Raw genomic sequence first — 16,038 nt, 5'->3', positions numbered from 1 at the left:
TATATCTGCCAAGATGCTTTACAACCATTACAATATTCTCTCCTTATGATAAATTCCCTCCTTTTCTCAGTGCTTGCCTTTGAGGAAAACACTATTCCTGGTTTCATATTTGATTTAGATCTGACCACAAGGGGGCAGGCAGTCAGTCACTGACAAGTCTCATTTTTCCCCTGTTGTTCTGGCTGGCCTAATGATGCCAGGAAACTCCTGTTCCATTATCTTTTGTATTTTTCCTGATAAAAAGCTGATCATAACATAAGTGATAAGAGCAAACTATTGCACTGCACTGATATGGACAAAAATTGAGAAATCCAAGACATTCCTCTTTTGCATTTTATTCACTTACTGAATTGCTATAGTATTGCATAGAGTATAAAAACAAATGTTAGACATTTCTACTAAATATAGATCACCAACAAACACTCATATTGCACTTGGGGACAAAAGTGATAATTCTGAAGCATTCTGGTTTTCAGTAGAACGTTTTTGAAAATAACTTGACTCCAGAAGGGTCACTCACACAAGTGATAAAAAACCCAAATATGTAAGAGATAGACTCCACCTCATCCATTCTGTAATGCTCCAACTCTAGTAAGACCATTCCAAAAGTGAAGTGTTTGTCGACCTCTCAGTAATAAGAGTCCTGTCTAACAAATAAGATATTCGACATGGTTCTTTATCAAGAGAACTGTATTAGTTCACAATGGTTTGTCAACACCCTACAGAGTGCAACTCCTTGCAAACTGCAGAGAAGACACGAAAAAAAGTCAATGGAACACTTAGACTACTTAAAGATGTGCTATAACAGATCTTTATTTACTCCTTTCCACACTTAATTTTAAGCATTCTGACCGTTAGTTTAGGAGTCTGCCGAGTGAAAGTGGGATTGCAGTCCTTTCACGTTTGGTAAAAATCTCCAAAACATCTAAGAACGAGAGGGCTAGTGAGTTACATAACTGGCCAGAATATTACAGGCCATCACGTTAGCCTATTCCATTGCTCAATCCAGGGATATTGATTGGTTGTACATGTACTGCCAATTTCATATTTTGGTTAAACTTCGCAAAGTTTCTGCAGGCTGAAAACAGTGTGAAAAGCTGCCAGTTTTACAACTGCCTGATCCATAGTAATCTTCATCTAGACTTTGTTAGAATCCCATCGTAGACACGAAAAGGTAGGCCCAGTTACATCTAAAATATCAATCTCTTCATGATCCGCAACAAATATTTACAGACATGTTTTCACAATATTACTTCTTCGATGAAAATAAAATGGGTCCTGAACTCTGCTACAAAACCCCCAGACCAGTTACTTAAATAAATGCAATATATTATCTCAATGCGGTCATGAAAATAAACAATCACACAGGAAAATGTATAAATACAAATATGTACAAGAAAAAAAAGCTTACAAAGCTTAGAAATTCTCAACTCATTCGATGCACAGCTCTTAGCAGTGAGTAGGGAGGGCCCACTGAAGAATGTAGATGGTGTGATAAATAAGCCTCCTTGGTTTTATTGTACCATGTGTTATGATGTTCAGGGTAGGCAGTCAGTCCTTAGGGTGGGGTCTGTGTGCAGTCGTGCTGGGGTTTTGGAAGGACGGGAGGGGTGTGTGTCAACGGCAGAGCATCAACACCAGGGACTTGTTTACTTTGAGAGCTTCACCACAGAGTGCCGGGAGCCTGTGTCCCAATCTCTCATCTAAAAATCAGCCTATTTCAGAATATGTGGATCAGTGCAGACAAGATCCTTCCGTTTTGGTTATATGATCCATGATAAATTGTAGATACGGATGGATATACGGTGTTGAACAAACGGACAACAGAAGATGTCAAATTGTGCAAAACCTGGGTTATAAACAGTGAAAAGAGCCAAGGAAGGGGACACATACCACAGTGAGAAAAGGAACTGCATCTAGCTGCTTACATTTGTTATTCACTTTCATACAGGATAACAAAGCCCCTCCCTCAGCATTCTTATTGGCTGACAGAAGAAGGGGGCCCCTTTTGGGGGACAGAGCTTGGCATACACAGAGACACACACATACCAGCTGTTGTGAAACTGTGTAGCCATTTCCACAAGCAAGGGTCTCCACATGAGCTACTGCCCCTCCCCCTCTCTCCAGTCTCGGGTGAAAACAGCCTGGAAGCAATGCAGGACAGTCCCTCAGCACAGGTATGACCCTCAGACAGATGTAGGATCGTAATTTGCTCCCAGTTTGCAACAGCAGCAAAATAATCCTGCGTCATCAAGAAATGTGAATTATAATTGATGGACATCTTTGTAGGGGTTGATACTTTTAAGGGACAATCAAATCTGAAATTCCAAAGTGGAAATTAAACTTCAGAAGCCTTTTTAAACCCCAAATAAAATGTTTCCTGTTATCCTGAAACAGAGAGATCAAATTAAGATCCTACATCTGTATCCATGACTTGCATTTTCTTGGGAGTAGAGTCCAACCCCGCAGTCTGTTGTAAGAGAAAAGGCGATTCCGAGAGAACATTCCTAGAGAACAAATGTTGGGTGAGGATTCTACCGGAATGGCTGACAGATTCACTCAACATTAGGACACCGTATTCTCGACCATAGCGTGAGGCACCGACATCCAAGGTCTGCTTTTTTGCAGTGTCAGTCTTTGGTGAGGGGAGTGTGAAGGGTTAAAAGCAGATGTGCCCACACCTGGCAGAATGGCTTCTTTTCAGGACTGAGTATCACATCCAAAATAAATTACTTAGAGAAATAACACACAGGTTGTCGCCTTTTCATAGGCTAGTGTCCATGTGCAGGTACAGTGGGCAGTTCCACCATCACCAGTCTTCATCCTCCGTTATAGGCACTATGTTCTTTAGAGGGATACGACAGCATCTGTATTTTTCTTTCTTACAACCGTTAGTGGGGGGAATACATAGTACTCAAATTGTACAGTTCTTCAATGAGACAAACCACTAAATGCTGAAATGCATGCATTTTCTATTCTAGTGTAACAAAAACACACGGATCATTCCAAGTAATCAACGCAATATCCTCAAAACAAATATTCATCAAAATCTAGTGCTGATTCTTTTGTTGTCCGCTACCATCTGATTAAAATGACCAAAATGGATGGACAAGGCATCAGTGTAACATGGAATTATCGGCTATGTTTTGAGATTCATATCGGCAGGAAGGCATTCTTTCTGGTGTTAAAAATCTGCATTATTGACAATCACCAGTTTTCTATGTTAAAGGAACAAGACCAATCGAAATACAAAATGAGTGAAGCGGCGAGTTCATGAATCTCTTTGAATAGTGAGACAGAGTTCTTAGTTTTAGAGAGGTAGTGAGTATTGATTAAGTCCGATATCATTCATTCTTGATAAATGATTGTAATGCTCCAGAAATACTTAATGAATCCACCCCCAATGTTCTTTTCTTCACCTTGTTCCACAGGTTGTCATTCCTCCCCCTGCGAAGAATGCACTGGTGAATAACAATCCTGTATAAATGTCTCAATGGTAATACTTGTGTTTCTTGCTTTAAGTCCCTGCATATTCATTTAATCTTGCTATAGAAAAAAAGATGGCCTCAGCGGGCCACCAAAAATGTGCATTATCATACAGTAGAAGTGTATCAGGCAGGTATCCATCAGTCTTTTTGTATAAATATAACAAGTTCTTTGTATGAAAATAGAGACATAAAAAAATCAAGTCATTCTTCCCACCCCCAGCTCCTAAAATGCTGGGTAGTTGTGACTACGACGTGTCGCCAATCAGTCAAGAGCGTACCAGGATCTCCATGATGTGGTCGAGGTCGTTGAGACACATCTGCAGAGTACTGCTGGAGGTGGAGAATGCCTTGAGGTTATAGTCATTCCCCAAGGAGGCTCCGCTGCTCCCTCTGGGAGGGGGGCAGGCCAGAACAGAGAAGTCTGACGGGTCGTACATGGATGTGTCAATGTCCTCAAAAATGTCATCCAGCTGCAGGTCCGTCAGGTAGCTGGTGGAGTTGGTGATTTCAAAGGATCCAAACAGCAGATCCTGCGACTTGCCGCCATCCTCCGACCCCGGTCCCTTGGGGAGCTCTGTGCAGGTTGACTGTGCGTCGTCTTCACACAGCAGTGAGGATGAGAGCGCGGCCACTGGGGTGGAGGGATGGTCCGAGGGCACAGGCGGCAGATCCGGGGAGTGGCGCGGTGTGGCGGGGGCTGGAGGGGGGGACTCCAGATGCAGGCCTCCCTCCTGCCTCATCTCCTGTTGAATCTGTCGCAGAGTGTTAGCCAGCAACACCGAGCGGTGCAGGCTGGGTTCAGCTCGGCGCTGGCAACTCTGGAGTTTATCCAGGCACAGGTCCAGCACCAGCTGCCTCTGCTGGGGGTAGGGCAGGTCCAGCATCTGATCCTCACAGTCACTAAGCTTACGTTTCACCCCACGGCCCACCATGTACCTGTAGAGGGAAAAGGAAGAAAGGATGTTAGAGAAGAGGAAGCGCTCCCTTTTTCCTGCTTCAGGAACAATTCAACTAAGCAGAACAGACCCAGCTGCTAATGCAATGATGCCTACAGGAGAGCCACCTCTTAAGCAGACTGGAATTGTGACAATTTTTCCCCCAATGGTCTTTGGCTTGAGGTGGACATCTTTATTTATCCACCATCTTTGGTTAGACAGTCCAGTCCACTGAGGTAAAACAATAACTAATGAAATTACAGTTAATGAAAATGTACACTTAATCCAGTATGAACTAAAATAAAAATCTAATTCTACAGTACAACAGCATGTCAAATGTAAAACTAACAATGACTCAATAATCCATGCCGTCTGGGAACGCTATAAAGTCCAAAAGTTAAGGGCGTTATAAAGTGGTCTGTCAGAACTATAACAATGTCAATGAACTTTTAATCCGACGGTCTGCATATTTCACGACAAAGCATGAGGATGCAGTGAGATACCCGATGGGTTTGACAACACTTCTCAAACTTTGAAAAAAAAAACACTTAAATACAGGAAAATCAAAACAATCCTCAATTTGACAACGGAAAGGTCAAATGCTTTATCTAAAATGTTGAAAGTGTGTGGGTGACGCAGAGAAACAAAACGGTGCAATTTGAGGCCATGTGGCAGAGTGATGCAGGCGCTGGAGATGGGATTGTGAGCATGTGGGTCTGAACAGATGTTATGTCGTAGATGTTTGTGTGTGTTTTGTAGTGTTTGAATATATTATTTTTCATAGAACAAAAAGAGCTGGAGACTGCAACCATTGTTTTCAATTTGATCTACTCATGTTAGCATATGCCGATTCATGGACAGTCTTCATCTGAAAGTAAATCAGACCCCTTGACTTCCACTTTGTTACGTACAGCCTTATTCTAAAATTGATTAAATAGTGTTTCCCCCCCCCTCAATTTACACACAATACCCCATAATGACAAAGTAAAAACAGGTTTTTAGAAATGTTTGCAAATTTGTATTTTGCTCCGTTCACCTTTCCCCTCAATCCTGACTAGTCTCCCAGTCCCTGATTGATTGATTATTTAAATGAAATCACATTTACACAAGTATCCAGACCCTTTACTCAGTACTTCGTTGAACCTTTGGCAGCGATTACAGCCTCGATTCTTCTTGGGTATGATGCTACAAGCTTGGCACACCTGTATTAGAGAAGTGTCTCCCATTCTGCTCTGCAGATCCACTCAAGCTCTGTCAAGGTGGGATGGGGAGCGTCGCTGCACAGCTATTTTCAGGTCTATAAAAGATGTTCGATCGGGTTCTAGTCCCGGCTGGATGGGCCACTCAGACTCCTGTGTTGTCTTGGCTGTGTGCTTAGGGTCGTTGTCCTGTTGGAAGATAAACCTTCACCCCAGTCTGAGGTCCTGAGAACTCTGGAGCAGGTTTTCAACAAGGATCTCTGTACTTTGCTCCGTTCATCTTTCCCCTCGATCCTGACTAGTCTCCCATTCCCTGAAAAACATAACCACACCATAATGCTGCCACCACCATGCTTCACCGTAGGGATGGTGACAGGTTTCCTCCAGAGACGTGACACTTGGTATACAGACCAAAAAGAGATCAATCTTGTTTTTAGCAGACCAGAGAATCTTGTTTCTCATGGTCTAATAGTCTTTTAGGTGCCGTTTGACACTCCAAGCGGGTTGTCATGTTTATTTTACTGAGGAATGGGACTTCAGTCTGGCCACTACCATACAGGCCTGATTTGTGGAGTGTTGCAGAGATGGTTGTCCTTCTGGAAGGTTCTGCCATCTCCACAGAGGAACTGTCAGAGTGACCATTGGGTTCTTGATCACCTCCCTGACCAAGGCCCTTCCCCCCCGATTACTCCATTTGGCTGGGTGGCCAGCTCCAGGAAGTCTTGGTGGTTCCAAACTTCTTCAAATTTAAGAATGATGGAGGCCACTGTGTTCTTGGGGACCTTCAATGCTGGAGAAATGTTTTTGGTACCCTTCCCCAGATCCCTTGGTACCCTTCCACGTGCCTCGACATAATCCTGTCTCGGAGCTCTACGGACAATTTCTTTGACCTTAATGGCTTGGTTTTTGCTCTGACATGGACTGTCAACTGTGGGACCTTATATAGACAGGTGTGTGCCTTTCCAAATCATGTCCAATCAATTGAATTTACCACAGGTGGACTCCAAAGATGATCAATGGAAACAAGATGCAAATGAGCTCAATTGAGTCTCATAGCAAAGAGTCTGAATACTTACGTAAATAATGTATCCGTTTTAAATGTTTTATACATTTCTAAAAACCTGTTTTCAGTCATTTTTTTTTATTTCACCTTTATTTAACCAGGTAGGCTAGTGGTGAAGTAATTACAATATAGCAATTGGAATGGTAGATGTGCAGAAGATTAATGTGCAAGTAGAGATACTGGGGTGCAAAACAGCAAAATAAATAAATAAATACAATATGGGGATGAGGTAGTTGGATGGGCTGTTTACAGATGGGCTATGTACAGGTGCAGTGATCTGCTCTGACAGCTGGTGCTTAAAGCTAGTGAGGGAGATATTAGTCTCCAGCTTCATTGATTTTTGCAGTTTGTTCCAGTCATTGGCAGCAGAGAACTTGAAGGAAAGGCAGCCAAAGGAGGAGTTGGCTTTGGTAGAGCTTGCTATGGGTGGGTGCTGCTATGGTGACCAGTGAGCTGAGATAAGGCGGGGCTTTACCTAGCAGAGACTTGTAGATGACCTGGAGCCACTGGGTTTGGCAACAAGTTTTTTAATTTAATTTTTATTTTACTTTTATTTAACTAGGCAAATCAGTTAAGAACAAATTCTTATTTTCAATGACAGCCTAGTGGGTTAACTGCCTTGTTCAGGGGCAGAACAACAGATTTGTACCTTGTCAGCTCGGGGGTTTGAACTCGCAACCTTCCGGTTAATAGTCCAACGCTCTAACCACTAGGCTACCCTGCCGCCCCATGAAACGATGGCCAGCCAACGAGAACATACAGGTTGCAATGGTAGGGGCTCTGGTGACAAAACGGATGGCACTGTGATAAACTGCATCCAATTTGCTGAGTGTTGGAGGCTATTTTATAGATGACATAGCCAAAGTCGAGGATCGGTAGGATGGTCAGTTTTACGAAGGTATGTTTGGCAGCATGGGTGAAGGATGCTTTGTTGCGAAATAAGAAGCCGATTCTAGATTTAATTTTGGATTGGAGATGCTTAATGTGAGTCTGGAAGGAGAGTTTACAGTCTAACCAGACACCTAGGTATTTGCAGTAGTCCACATATTCTGTCAGAACCCTCCAGAGTAGTGATTATGGATGGATGGGTAGGTGTGGGCAGCGATCGGTTGAAGAGCATGCATTTAAGAGCAGTTGAAGGCCACAGAAGGAGAGTTGTATGGCATTGAAGCTCGTCTGGAGGGTTGTTAACACAGTGTCCAAAGAAGGGCCAGATATATACAGAATGGTGTCGTCTGCGTAGAGGTGGATCAGAGAATCACCAGCAGTGAGAGCGACATCATTGATGTATACAGAAAAAAAGAGTTGGCCCGAGAATTGAACCCTGTGGCACCCCCAGAGACTGCCAGAGATCCGGACAAAAGGCCCTCCGATTTGACAGACTGAACTCTATCAAAGAAGCAGTTAGTGAACCAGGCGAGGCAATCATTTGAGAAACCAAGGCAGTTGAGCCTGCCAATAAGAATACGGTGATTGACAGAGTCGAATGCCTTGGCCAGGTCGATGAATACGGCTGCACAGTAATGTCTCTTATCGATGGCGGTTATGATATCATTTAGGACCTTGAGCGTGGTCTATCCATGACCAGCTCTGAAACCAGATTGCATAGCGGAGAAGGTACGGTGGTATTCGAAATGGTCGGTAATCTGTTGACTTGGCTTTCGAAGACTTTAGAAAGGCAAGGTAGGATAGATATAGGTCTGTAGCAATTTGGGTCTAAAGTGTCTCCCCCTTTGAAGAGGGGGATGACCGTGGCAGCTTTCCAATCTTTGGGAATCTCAGACGATATGAAAGAGGTTGAACAGGCTAGTAATAGGGGTTGCAACAATTTTGCAGATTATTTTAGAGAGAGAGGGTCCAAATTATCAGCCGGGCTGATTTGTAGGGGTCCAGGTTTTGCAGTTCTTTAAGAACATCAGCTATCTGGATTTGGGTGAAGGAGAAATGGGGGTGGCTTGGGCGAGTTGCTGTGGGGAGTGCATAGCTGTTGACCGGGGTAGGGGTAGCCAGGTGGAAAGCATGGCCAGCCGTAGAAAAATGCTTATTAAAATTCTCTATTATAGTGGATTTATAGCGGGTGACAGTGTTTCCTAACCTCAGTGCAGTGGGCAGCTGGGAGACGCTCTTATTCTCCATGGACTTTAGTGTCCCAGAACTTTAAGTTTGTGCTACAGGATGCACATTTCTGCTTGAAAAAGCTCACCTTAGCTTTCCTAACTGTCATCATGGGGTATTGTGTGTAGATAATTTAACATAACATTTTGTTGTCAGCACATTCAACTATGTAAAGAAAAAAGTCATAAGAATATTTCATTCATTCAGATCTAGGATGTGTTATTTTAGTGTTCCCTTTATTTTTTTGAGCAGTGCATTTTAGAATAAGGCTGTAAAGGAACCAAATGTGGAAAAGGGGGTCTGAATACTTAACGAATGCACTACTTTACGAATGTATATTTGTTGAAATCCTGTCCATTCCACAGGGTAGAGGGAAAAACCCTGTTGGCTGTCAGTGGTTGCTGAAGCATGAACGGGAGAGCTGTGGCGCTAGCTAGCGCTGCACGTAGGTCACATGACCCGCTCCTCTCAGGGGGAATGAGGCAGTGTTGAGAGTACGGTGCTAGACTTGCTAGTCACCATGGCAATCCATATCCATCTATCCTGCCCGAGTGTCAGCCCAAGAACATGTCTGAGGAGAGCACTGGCTGACTGAGCTGTCCACATCGTCACATCTCCTTTCACTCTCTATTTGCACAATGAGCAGAATCACCACACCATACATAGGTTGGGTAAATGGCAGAAGTAAAACACAGGATATCCTACTGTCTGTACACTGTATAATAATTACATGAACTATTACAGGAGCTACCTCTGCAGTGATTCCTTAATCACAGCATGTAGCCAATATGATGAGCTCTCCGCTCTCCCTCTGTTCCTGGAGCACCGCCTCTCTTCCAATCAGTGTGTGGTGTTGGCGCTGAGTGGGTGTCGACAGGAAGCCGGGCTGCAGCAGCCTACTCCGTGCTGTAGGCGGTTCTGCATTCACAACTGATCCATCACTTGGATGTCTGGTTGCATGCAGCCTCCGCAGGTCCCAGTGCACACTGGTCTCCTCTACAGCAGAGGCAGCAGCAATGGGAATGAATGACTGAGGATAGTGTGGCAAGGAATGCCATTGCCCAACATAAGTATGCTCTTTTTAATAAAGTCAAGTTATAGTGAACTTAAAAGATGAATAACAAATGAATAGCTGGTATTCAAATACATTTTATGTACTGCCGTCTTCTAATCTAAACGTATAATATTCCACCTTCAGGGTGCTGTACTGTGCAGTGTTGCTTCAACTTGTGTGTGTGGAGGCAGTGGTCCAATTCCACGTCTGAGGTCGGTGGTTACATAACTGCATACGCCACCACAAAGAGCAGTGCTCCTTACAAACCTGCCCTATATGCTAGGTGTTCACAAAACAGTCATAGGCTGAAGAATGGATTATAGCTCTGTGCTTTTGAGGTATCTGAAAGACATAGGCTACACTGTAAACATGGGTGGTGAAACTGAAGTCTGCAGCCTGTGTCTGGCAGCAAAAAAAGTATATAAATGGAACGAGTCCATCAAATCCTATCAATGTTGTCTGCCCAATTAATTAAAACCTGTAATTTTTGCAGTGAAAACAAGCCGGAGAAAGGCAGCATCCCAGTGTTGATTACACCCAAGCCCCTGGGTGATAAATGCGATGTTAACTGGACCGCTAACTTGTTCCAACATATGTATCAAATTTGAAAAGCAAACTTATTCCATTAAAATTCCCTAGCACTACACTGTTGTAACGTGGATTTTCATTTGCAGATAAAAACCTGTGGCTTGGACTCCGAGCAGAGCAATAGCTAGCTGTGCCTCTGATATGTAAGCAGTTGAGGCAGTGAGCTATTCTTTATACAGGGCCTCTGTATAAAGCCAGTTTCACCACAGCCTACTTACCATGGCAACAGTGCCGGATGAGAGGCCAGAGCTAGAGACCGAGACGACACTGGATTGTGCACAAATGATGCATAGGCCTAGATTCAGAGAGAGGACTTTTGGAGCGGAGATATTGGCAGTGCAGCATCAGGGAATTTTAAGTAAACCCATCACAGTTCAGCGTTCTGAAAATATAACGGGACATAAGGATATCCTCTAAACCATTTGTAAACTCATACCACAGAGGGACGAATGCCTGCAGGTTTACTCCTCCCTTGTACTTGATTGATGAATCAGTAAGGAACTCCCCTCACCTGGTTGTCTAAGTCCTAATTGAAAGGGAAAACTAAAAAGCATCAGACACTACACCCTCCATGGAATGAGTTTGACACCCCTACTCTGAGCCCTGCATTTTATTCCGTTGCAGACTTTGGCCAAATGACGAAATGCTTCTTTCAGATTATTATTTTTTGCTCCTGTGCTGACTGTGTTCTGGACGGTGTTAATCTAACGTAGCAGTCGTAATAACCTGAAACTACACTGAACAAAAATAAAAACACAACATGGAACAATTTCAATGATTTTACTGAGTTACAGTTCATATAAGGAAATTGGTTAATTGAAATAAATTCATTAGTTCCTAATCTATGGATTTCACGACTGAGAATACAAATATTAATCTGTTGGTCACAGATACAGTACCTTAAAAAAGGAAGGGGCATGGATCAGAAAACCAGTCAGTATCTGACGTGACCACCATTTCCCTCATGCAGAGCGACATTTCCTTCACATAGAGTTGATCAGGCAGTTGATTGTGGCCTGTGGAATGTTGTTCCACTCCTCTTCAATGGCTGTAAGAAGTTGCTGGATATTGGCGGGAACTGGAACACTTGTCGTACACGTCGATCCAGAGCACCCCAAACATGCTCACTGGGTGACATGTCTGAAAGTGTGCAGGTCATGGAAGAACTGACATTTTCAGCTTCCAGAAATTGTGTACAAATCCATTCGACAGGCCTGTGCATTATTATGCTGAAATATGAGGTTATGGCGGCAGATTAATGGCACAACAATGGGCCTCAATGTCTTGTCACGGTATCTCTGTGTACTCAAATTGACATTGATAAAACAAATTGTTTGTCATCCGTAGCTTATGCATGCCCATACCAAAACCCCACCATGGGGCACTCTGTTCACAACTTTGATATCAGCAAACCGCTCGCCCACACGTGGTCTGCTTATCTAAAACATTGGAGGCGGCTTATGATAGAGAAATGAACATTTGATTCTCTGGCAACAATTCCGATGGACATTCCTACAGTCAGCATGTCAAAGCAGATATGCTCACGAACAGGGAAGTAAACAAATTTGTGCACAAAATTTGAGAGAAATAAGCTTTTAGTGCACATGAAACATTTCTGGGGATATTTCATTTCAGCTAATGAAACATAGGACCAACACTTTACATGTGACATTTATACTTTTGTTCAGTGCAGATCCCCTACATACTTGTATTGACAAGAAAATAAAAACATCCGGGGACGTTCTCTTCTGCACGGTTCAACCGATCCAGTAAATGTGGAGGAGGAGTTAAGATAGAGTTTCGCCTTGTTTATCATCCAAAAGAGGAAGTAGCATCACAGGCTCTTTCCATTTCCCCTGAAAACCGGATGTTCCGGTTGTTGGGGACTCGGCAGAAACTAGGACCTTGTAGACCAGCGTTTCCCCAAATACTGTCCTGGGGACCCCAAGGGGTGCATGTATGGTTGTTGCCCTAGCAGCACACAGCTGATTCAAGTTATCAAAGCTTGATGATTAGTTGAGTCAGCTGTAAAGTGCCAGTGCAAAAACCAAAACGAGCACCCCCTGGGGTCCCCAGGACGAGAATGGGAAACCCTGTTGTAGACCCTGGCTGTTGAAGAAAAGATTCAAAGGATTCAGTGTGGACAGGTAAACTAGCAACTAAATCAAATCCAGTTTTTTTGGTCTCGTAGACAGTGTATTTTTCAGTTATCGCGGGTGCAGAGAAATGCTTAAGTTCCTAGCTCCAGTAATACCTAACATGTAAATCCCCAAAAGAAAAAGAAACAAATTAACAAACAGAAATATTAGAACAAGCAACGTCAGAGTCAGGAATATAAATAATGGTGTGTATAGACATTATGGACAGTATATGAATAGAAAAGGTGTGTATAGCAGTAGTTATATCAGATGAGCCATGACTAGAATACAGTATACACATATATGAAGTGAGTAAAACACAGTATGTAAACATTATTAAAGTGACCAGTGTTCAATGACTATGTACATAGACTGCTTCCCTAAGGTATAGGTTGAGTACTGGGTGGTAGTCGGCTAGTAACAGTGACTAAAGATTTGACAATAGTTTTTGCCAGGGAGTTAATACACGACTGACAGTTCCACTCTCCTTAAATACTTTGTTTTTCATTTAGGTAAATTTGTGAACTGCAGGGGGGACGAGTAGGGGCTGTAGAGGCCGGAATGCTACCCAGGCAGGGGAATCATGTGCGCTAAAGGGCACGACTGTCCCAAGCTTTATGGTACTTTCAAACAAGAATTATGGAGTGGGAAAACCCAGCCAAGTGAGTCAACTCGATAGTTTTCAATAAGCTAATAAATTGGGAGGACATAAGATTGAGTTAAAATGTGGAATATCATCAGAAAATGTGGAATGGTTGTAAATTGACGCAACAACGGACCAGTTAGCCAATTGAAAACGGAGAACAGCGTCTCTTGCCTCTTTTCTGCCCACTCTATGGATTTCCCTGCGTTGGTGGCACATGAGTGAAGTCACGATTCTACACACGCACTTCCCCCTCTCTCTCAACCCTGGAGGCAACAGATATATGGCCAGGAGAGAGCGAGGAGGGGTAGGCTGTGGGCAAAAGTGGGAGGAGAAAGAGTAGAAACGAGGAAGTGCAGTGCGGATAATGGCCGGGGAGAGGAGGCGGAGACAACTATTGATAAGCAGAGTAGGATCAGAGTAATGAACAGTTAAGCGGACAGACCGCTCTGGCGGAAGTCTTTATATGGACAGATTTGTCACTGGGTGGCGGAACCACCCTGACGAAATGAGTCACGTTCATTAGGTAACAGATTAGTCACTCTTCCAGACACGGAGAAGTCCTCACCTACTGATTTCATTGGGGTTGAGCATGTAGATCCAGTCGAGGGGGAATTAACACTGCAACATCCTACCTACATTCTTAAGTGTCTGAGGAAATCACACATTTGTGGCATGACCACTCTCCTCCTAGTAAATAACCTGGAGAAGATGTAACAAATATCATTTTTGTCAAAAGTCATTGATAATTGCTTGGTTTTATACATCATTAAGGACACTCATGGCACGTGATGCTCACAGATTCTGAGTGTCGAAATAGAGCAAAAACCATATCCATTAATTGTAGAGTCTCCTTTCAGAAAGGCCACTTCACTAGTACAGCATGGGACCTCTTATTACTGACACGCACAAGTCATGTGTGAACAACTGTAGAGGCTTTTTTTGCATAATGCTGCATCTTTGCTAAATAAGATATATTCTGTCCGGGTCCTGTAAAACACCTCTTGCTTCAAGTCAGAGACAACATAGTGTAGGGCAGAAAACTAAATTCCATTTCGCCAAATCAAATTGGATGGCTAATAAAACATATTGGCTATGATTATTTGCACGTGTCAGACATAACGCACCAGCAGGCAGAAATGCAAAACCATTATGTTGAAGTGGCTCAATCTAGTTAGATAACTCCACGTTTCAGATGTGTCGGCCAACGTTGCTTGCTGGCGCTACCCCAGTTGACTAGCTAGTCAAGTTGATCCCACATTACACAGCAACAGCGCACACGAACTCCGTAAACTAACGTCAACGTTAGTAGTGAAAACGCAACAATCGCCTTGTCCGATTCATAAATGGCAAATACATTAAGAACCGATTAACATAACTAGTTATTCGCTCAAATTATAGTAACAGAGGCTAGCAATTTTGTTGCAAATAATCGATTCAAACCATGTTCTTTTTGGTTCCCGATACAGCTCGCGCTAACGTTAGTTACCTATGGTCGACAAAATGTGGTTAGTTAGCTAGCTACTGTTAGTGAATTTAGCTAGGTTTAGTTATTCGACCAATGTTTCAGGTATAGATAGGATATTTACTTGGCATTGGCATGTCTAAATCATACGTTTAAAGTAGTCTTATTGTGGAGGAAAATGAGAGGAAGTACACAGTAGCAGGCTAACTTGGCTAAAGACAAGTGGCTAGCTAACTATGCTAACGTTAGCTAGGTTAGTTATGAAGTTTGTGGCAGAGCTAAACTGAGTTTTTATTTATTTACGAACATTAAAAAAATGGTGTACTAAACCAAGTCAATTGTATTGATTGGATAAAGTATATTACCTTGACGAAGGGAGGGCATTTCTATGTTGTTCAGGTCCTTTCACGGCACAGTCCACATCCAAACGACACATTGTTGAGGCAGTTCGAATTCTGCTTTTTCTTCTCACCGACGTCTCGTAGGATACAATATCCCGTTGGCCCATATCATGTTGTGTTGTACTAACTATCTAGTTCAATTTCTCGCCACAGCAAAGTAGGACAACTGTGACAGACTGCTAAGAACTAAAATACATCTAGCTAGCAAGACATATACTGTTAGCTATGCTAACAGGCCTTATTATAAAATCCTCTGACTTTGAAAGTCGAAATATGCTTGCCAAAAGTATGGCCATTCCTGGACAAACTACTCTATTGCAAGCATCGAACTAGCTATTAGCTAACTGAAGAACTACCGTTCAAAACTTTGGCTACAACATTGTAGAACCTACCCGAAAGAGGCTCAGCTGATTGACGGCCGTCAGGTGGGAGAACCTTGATTGGTCGAATGAAATTTCAGGCCCACCTAGTAACTACGTCTGATTGGCAGAGTACACTTCCCCCCACTACTGCCACAACCTTCTCGTTCTAATTAGCCGCCTTGCGCTCACATACTGGAAACGTGACCGAACGAAAGTACTGTACTAGCTGAAGAAGACGATTCAAATGTCATTTACGTTTTTGGCACAAAATAATAGCGATGAGCAAGATTGAGGACAAATGTGTAATGTATTTGCCAATCTAAGGTTTTGAATCATTTTCACTTTTCCAGAATACAGTGTCCTGCAGCCTAGCCAGGTGCAATCCACAAGAAATGCATGCTCACATAACCAGTAGTGGCCAGGGAAAAGGTACGGGGATGGGTAATGGAGTACAATCGTGTAAAGCGTTGTTCAGCATCAAAAACTTGACCTACGGTGCCCTCCAATAATATTTATTGTCACCCTTGGTAAATATGAGCAACAAGGGCTGTGAAAAACATGTATTTGTTGTTTATCCTCTTGGTCTT

The 16,038-nt window shown here is 43.0% G+C and overlaps 1 protein-coding gene across 2 annotated transcripts; it reads right to left on the bottom strand.

Annotated features, from left to right (window-relative positions):
* Nucleotides 1–319: 319 nt before the first annotated feature.
* si:dkey-177p2.6 (uncharacterized protein LOC568712 homolog) lies at nt 320–15,628 on the bottom strand. Of its 2 annotated transcripts, none has more exons than XM_029631635.2 (2): nt 15,054–15,628; nt 320–4,424 (listed from the first exon to the last, which is right to left on the bottom strand). In XM_029631635.2, exons 1-2 carry the CDS (start codon nt 15,194–15,196, stop codon nt 3,755–3,757), a joined length of 813 nt encoding a protein of 270 aa, XP_029487495.1. In that variant the 5' UTR covers nt 15,197–15,628; the 3' UTR covers nt 320–3,754. The 2 variants fall into 2 exon arrangements, with proteins under 2 accessions (XP_029487495.1, XP_029487496.1); XM_029631636.2 differs by lacking the exon at nt 15,054–15,628 and adding an exon at nt 9,552–11,165.
* Nucleotides 15,629–16,038: the final 410 nt, after the last annotated feature.

Source organism: Oncorhynchus nerka, linkage group LG24 (genome assembly GCF_034236695.1).
Source record: "Oncorhynchus nerka isolate Pitt River linkage group LG24, Oner_Uvic_2.0, whole genome shotgun sequence".
NCBI classification, from domain to species: Eukaryota; Metazoa; Chordata; class Actinopteri; order Salmoniformes; family Salmonidae; genus Oncorhynchus; species Oncorhynchus nerka.
Note: the sequence above shows the minus strand (reverse complement) of the source record. Positions and strands in the feature narration are given on the sequence as shown.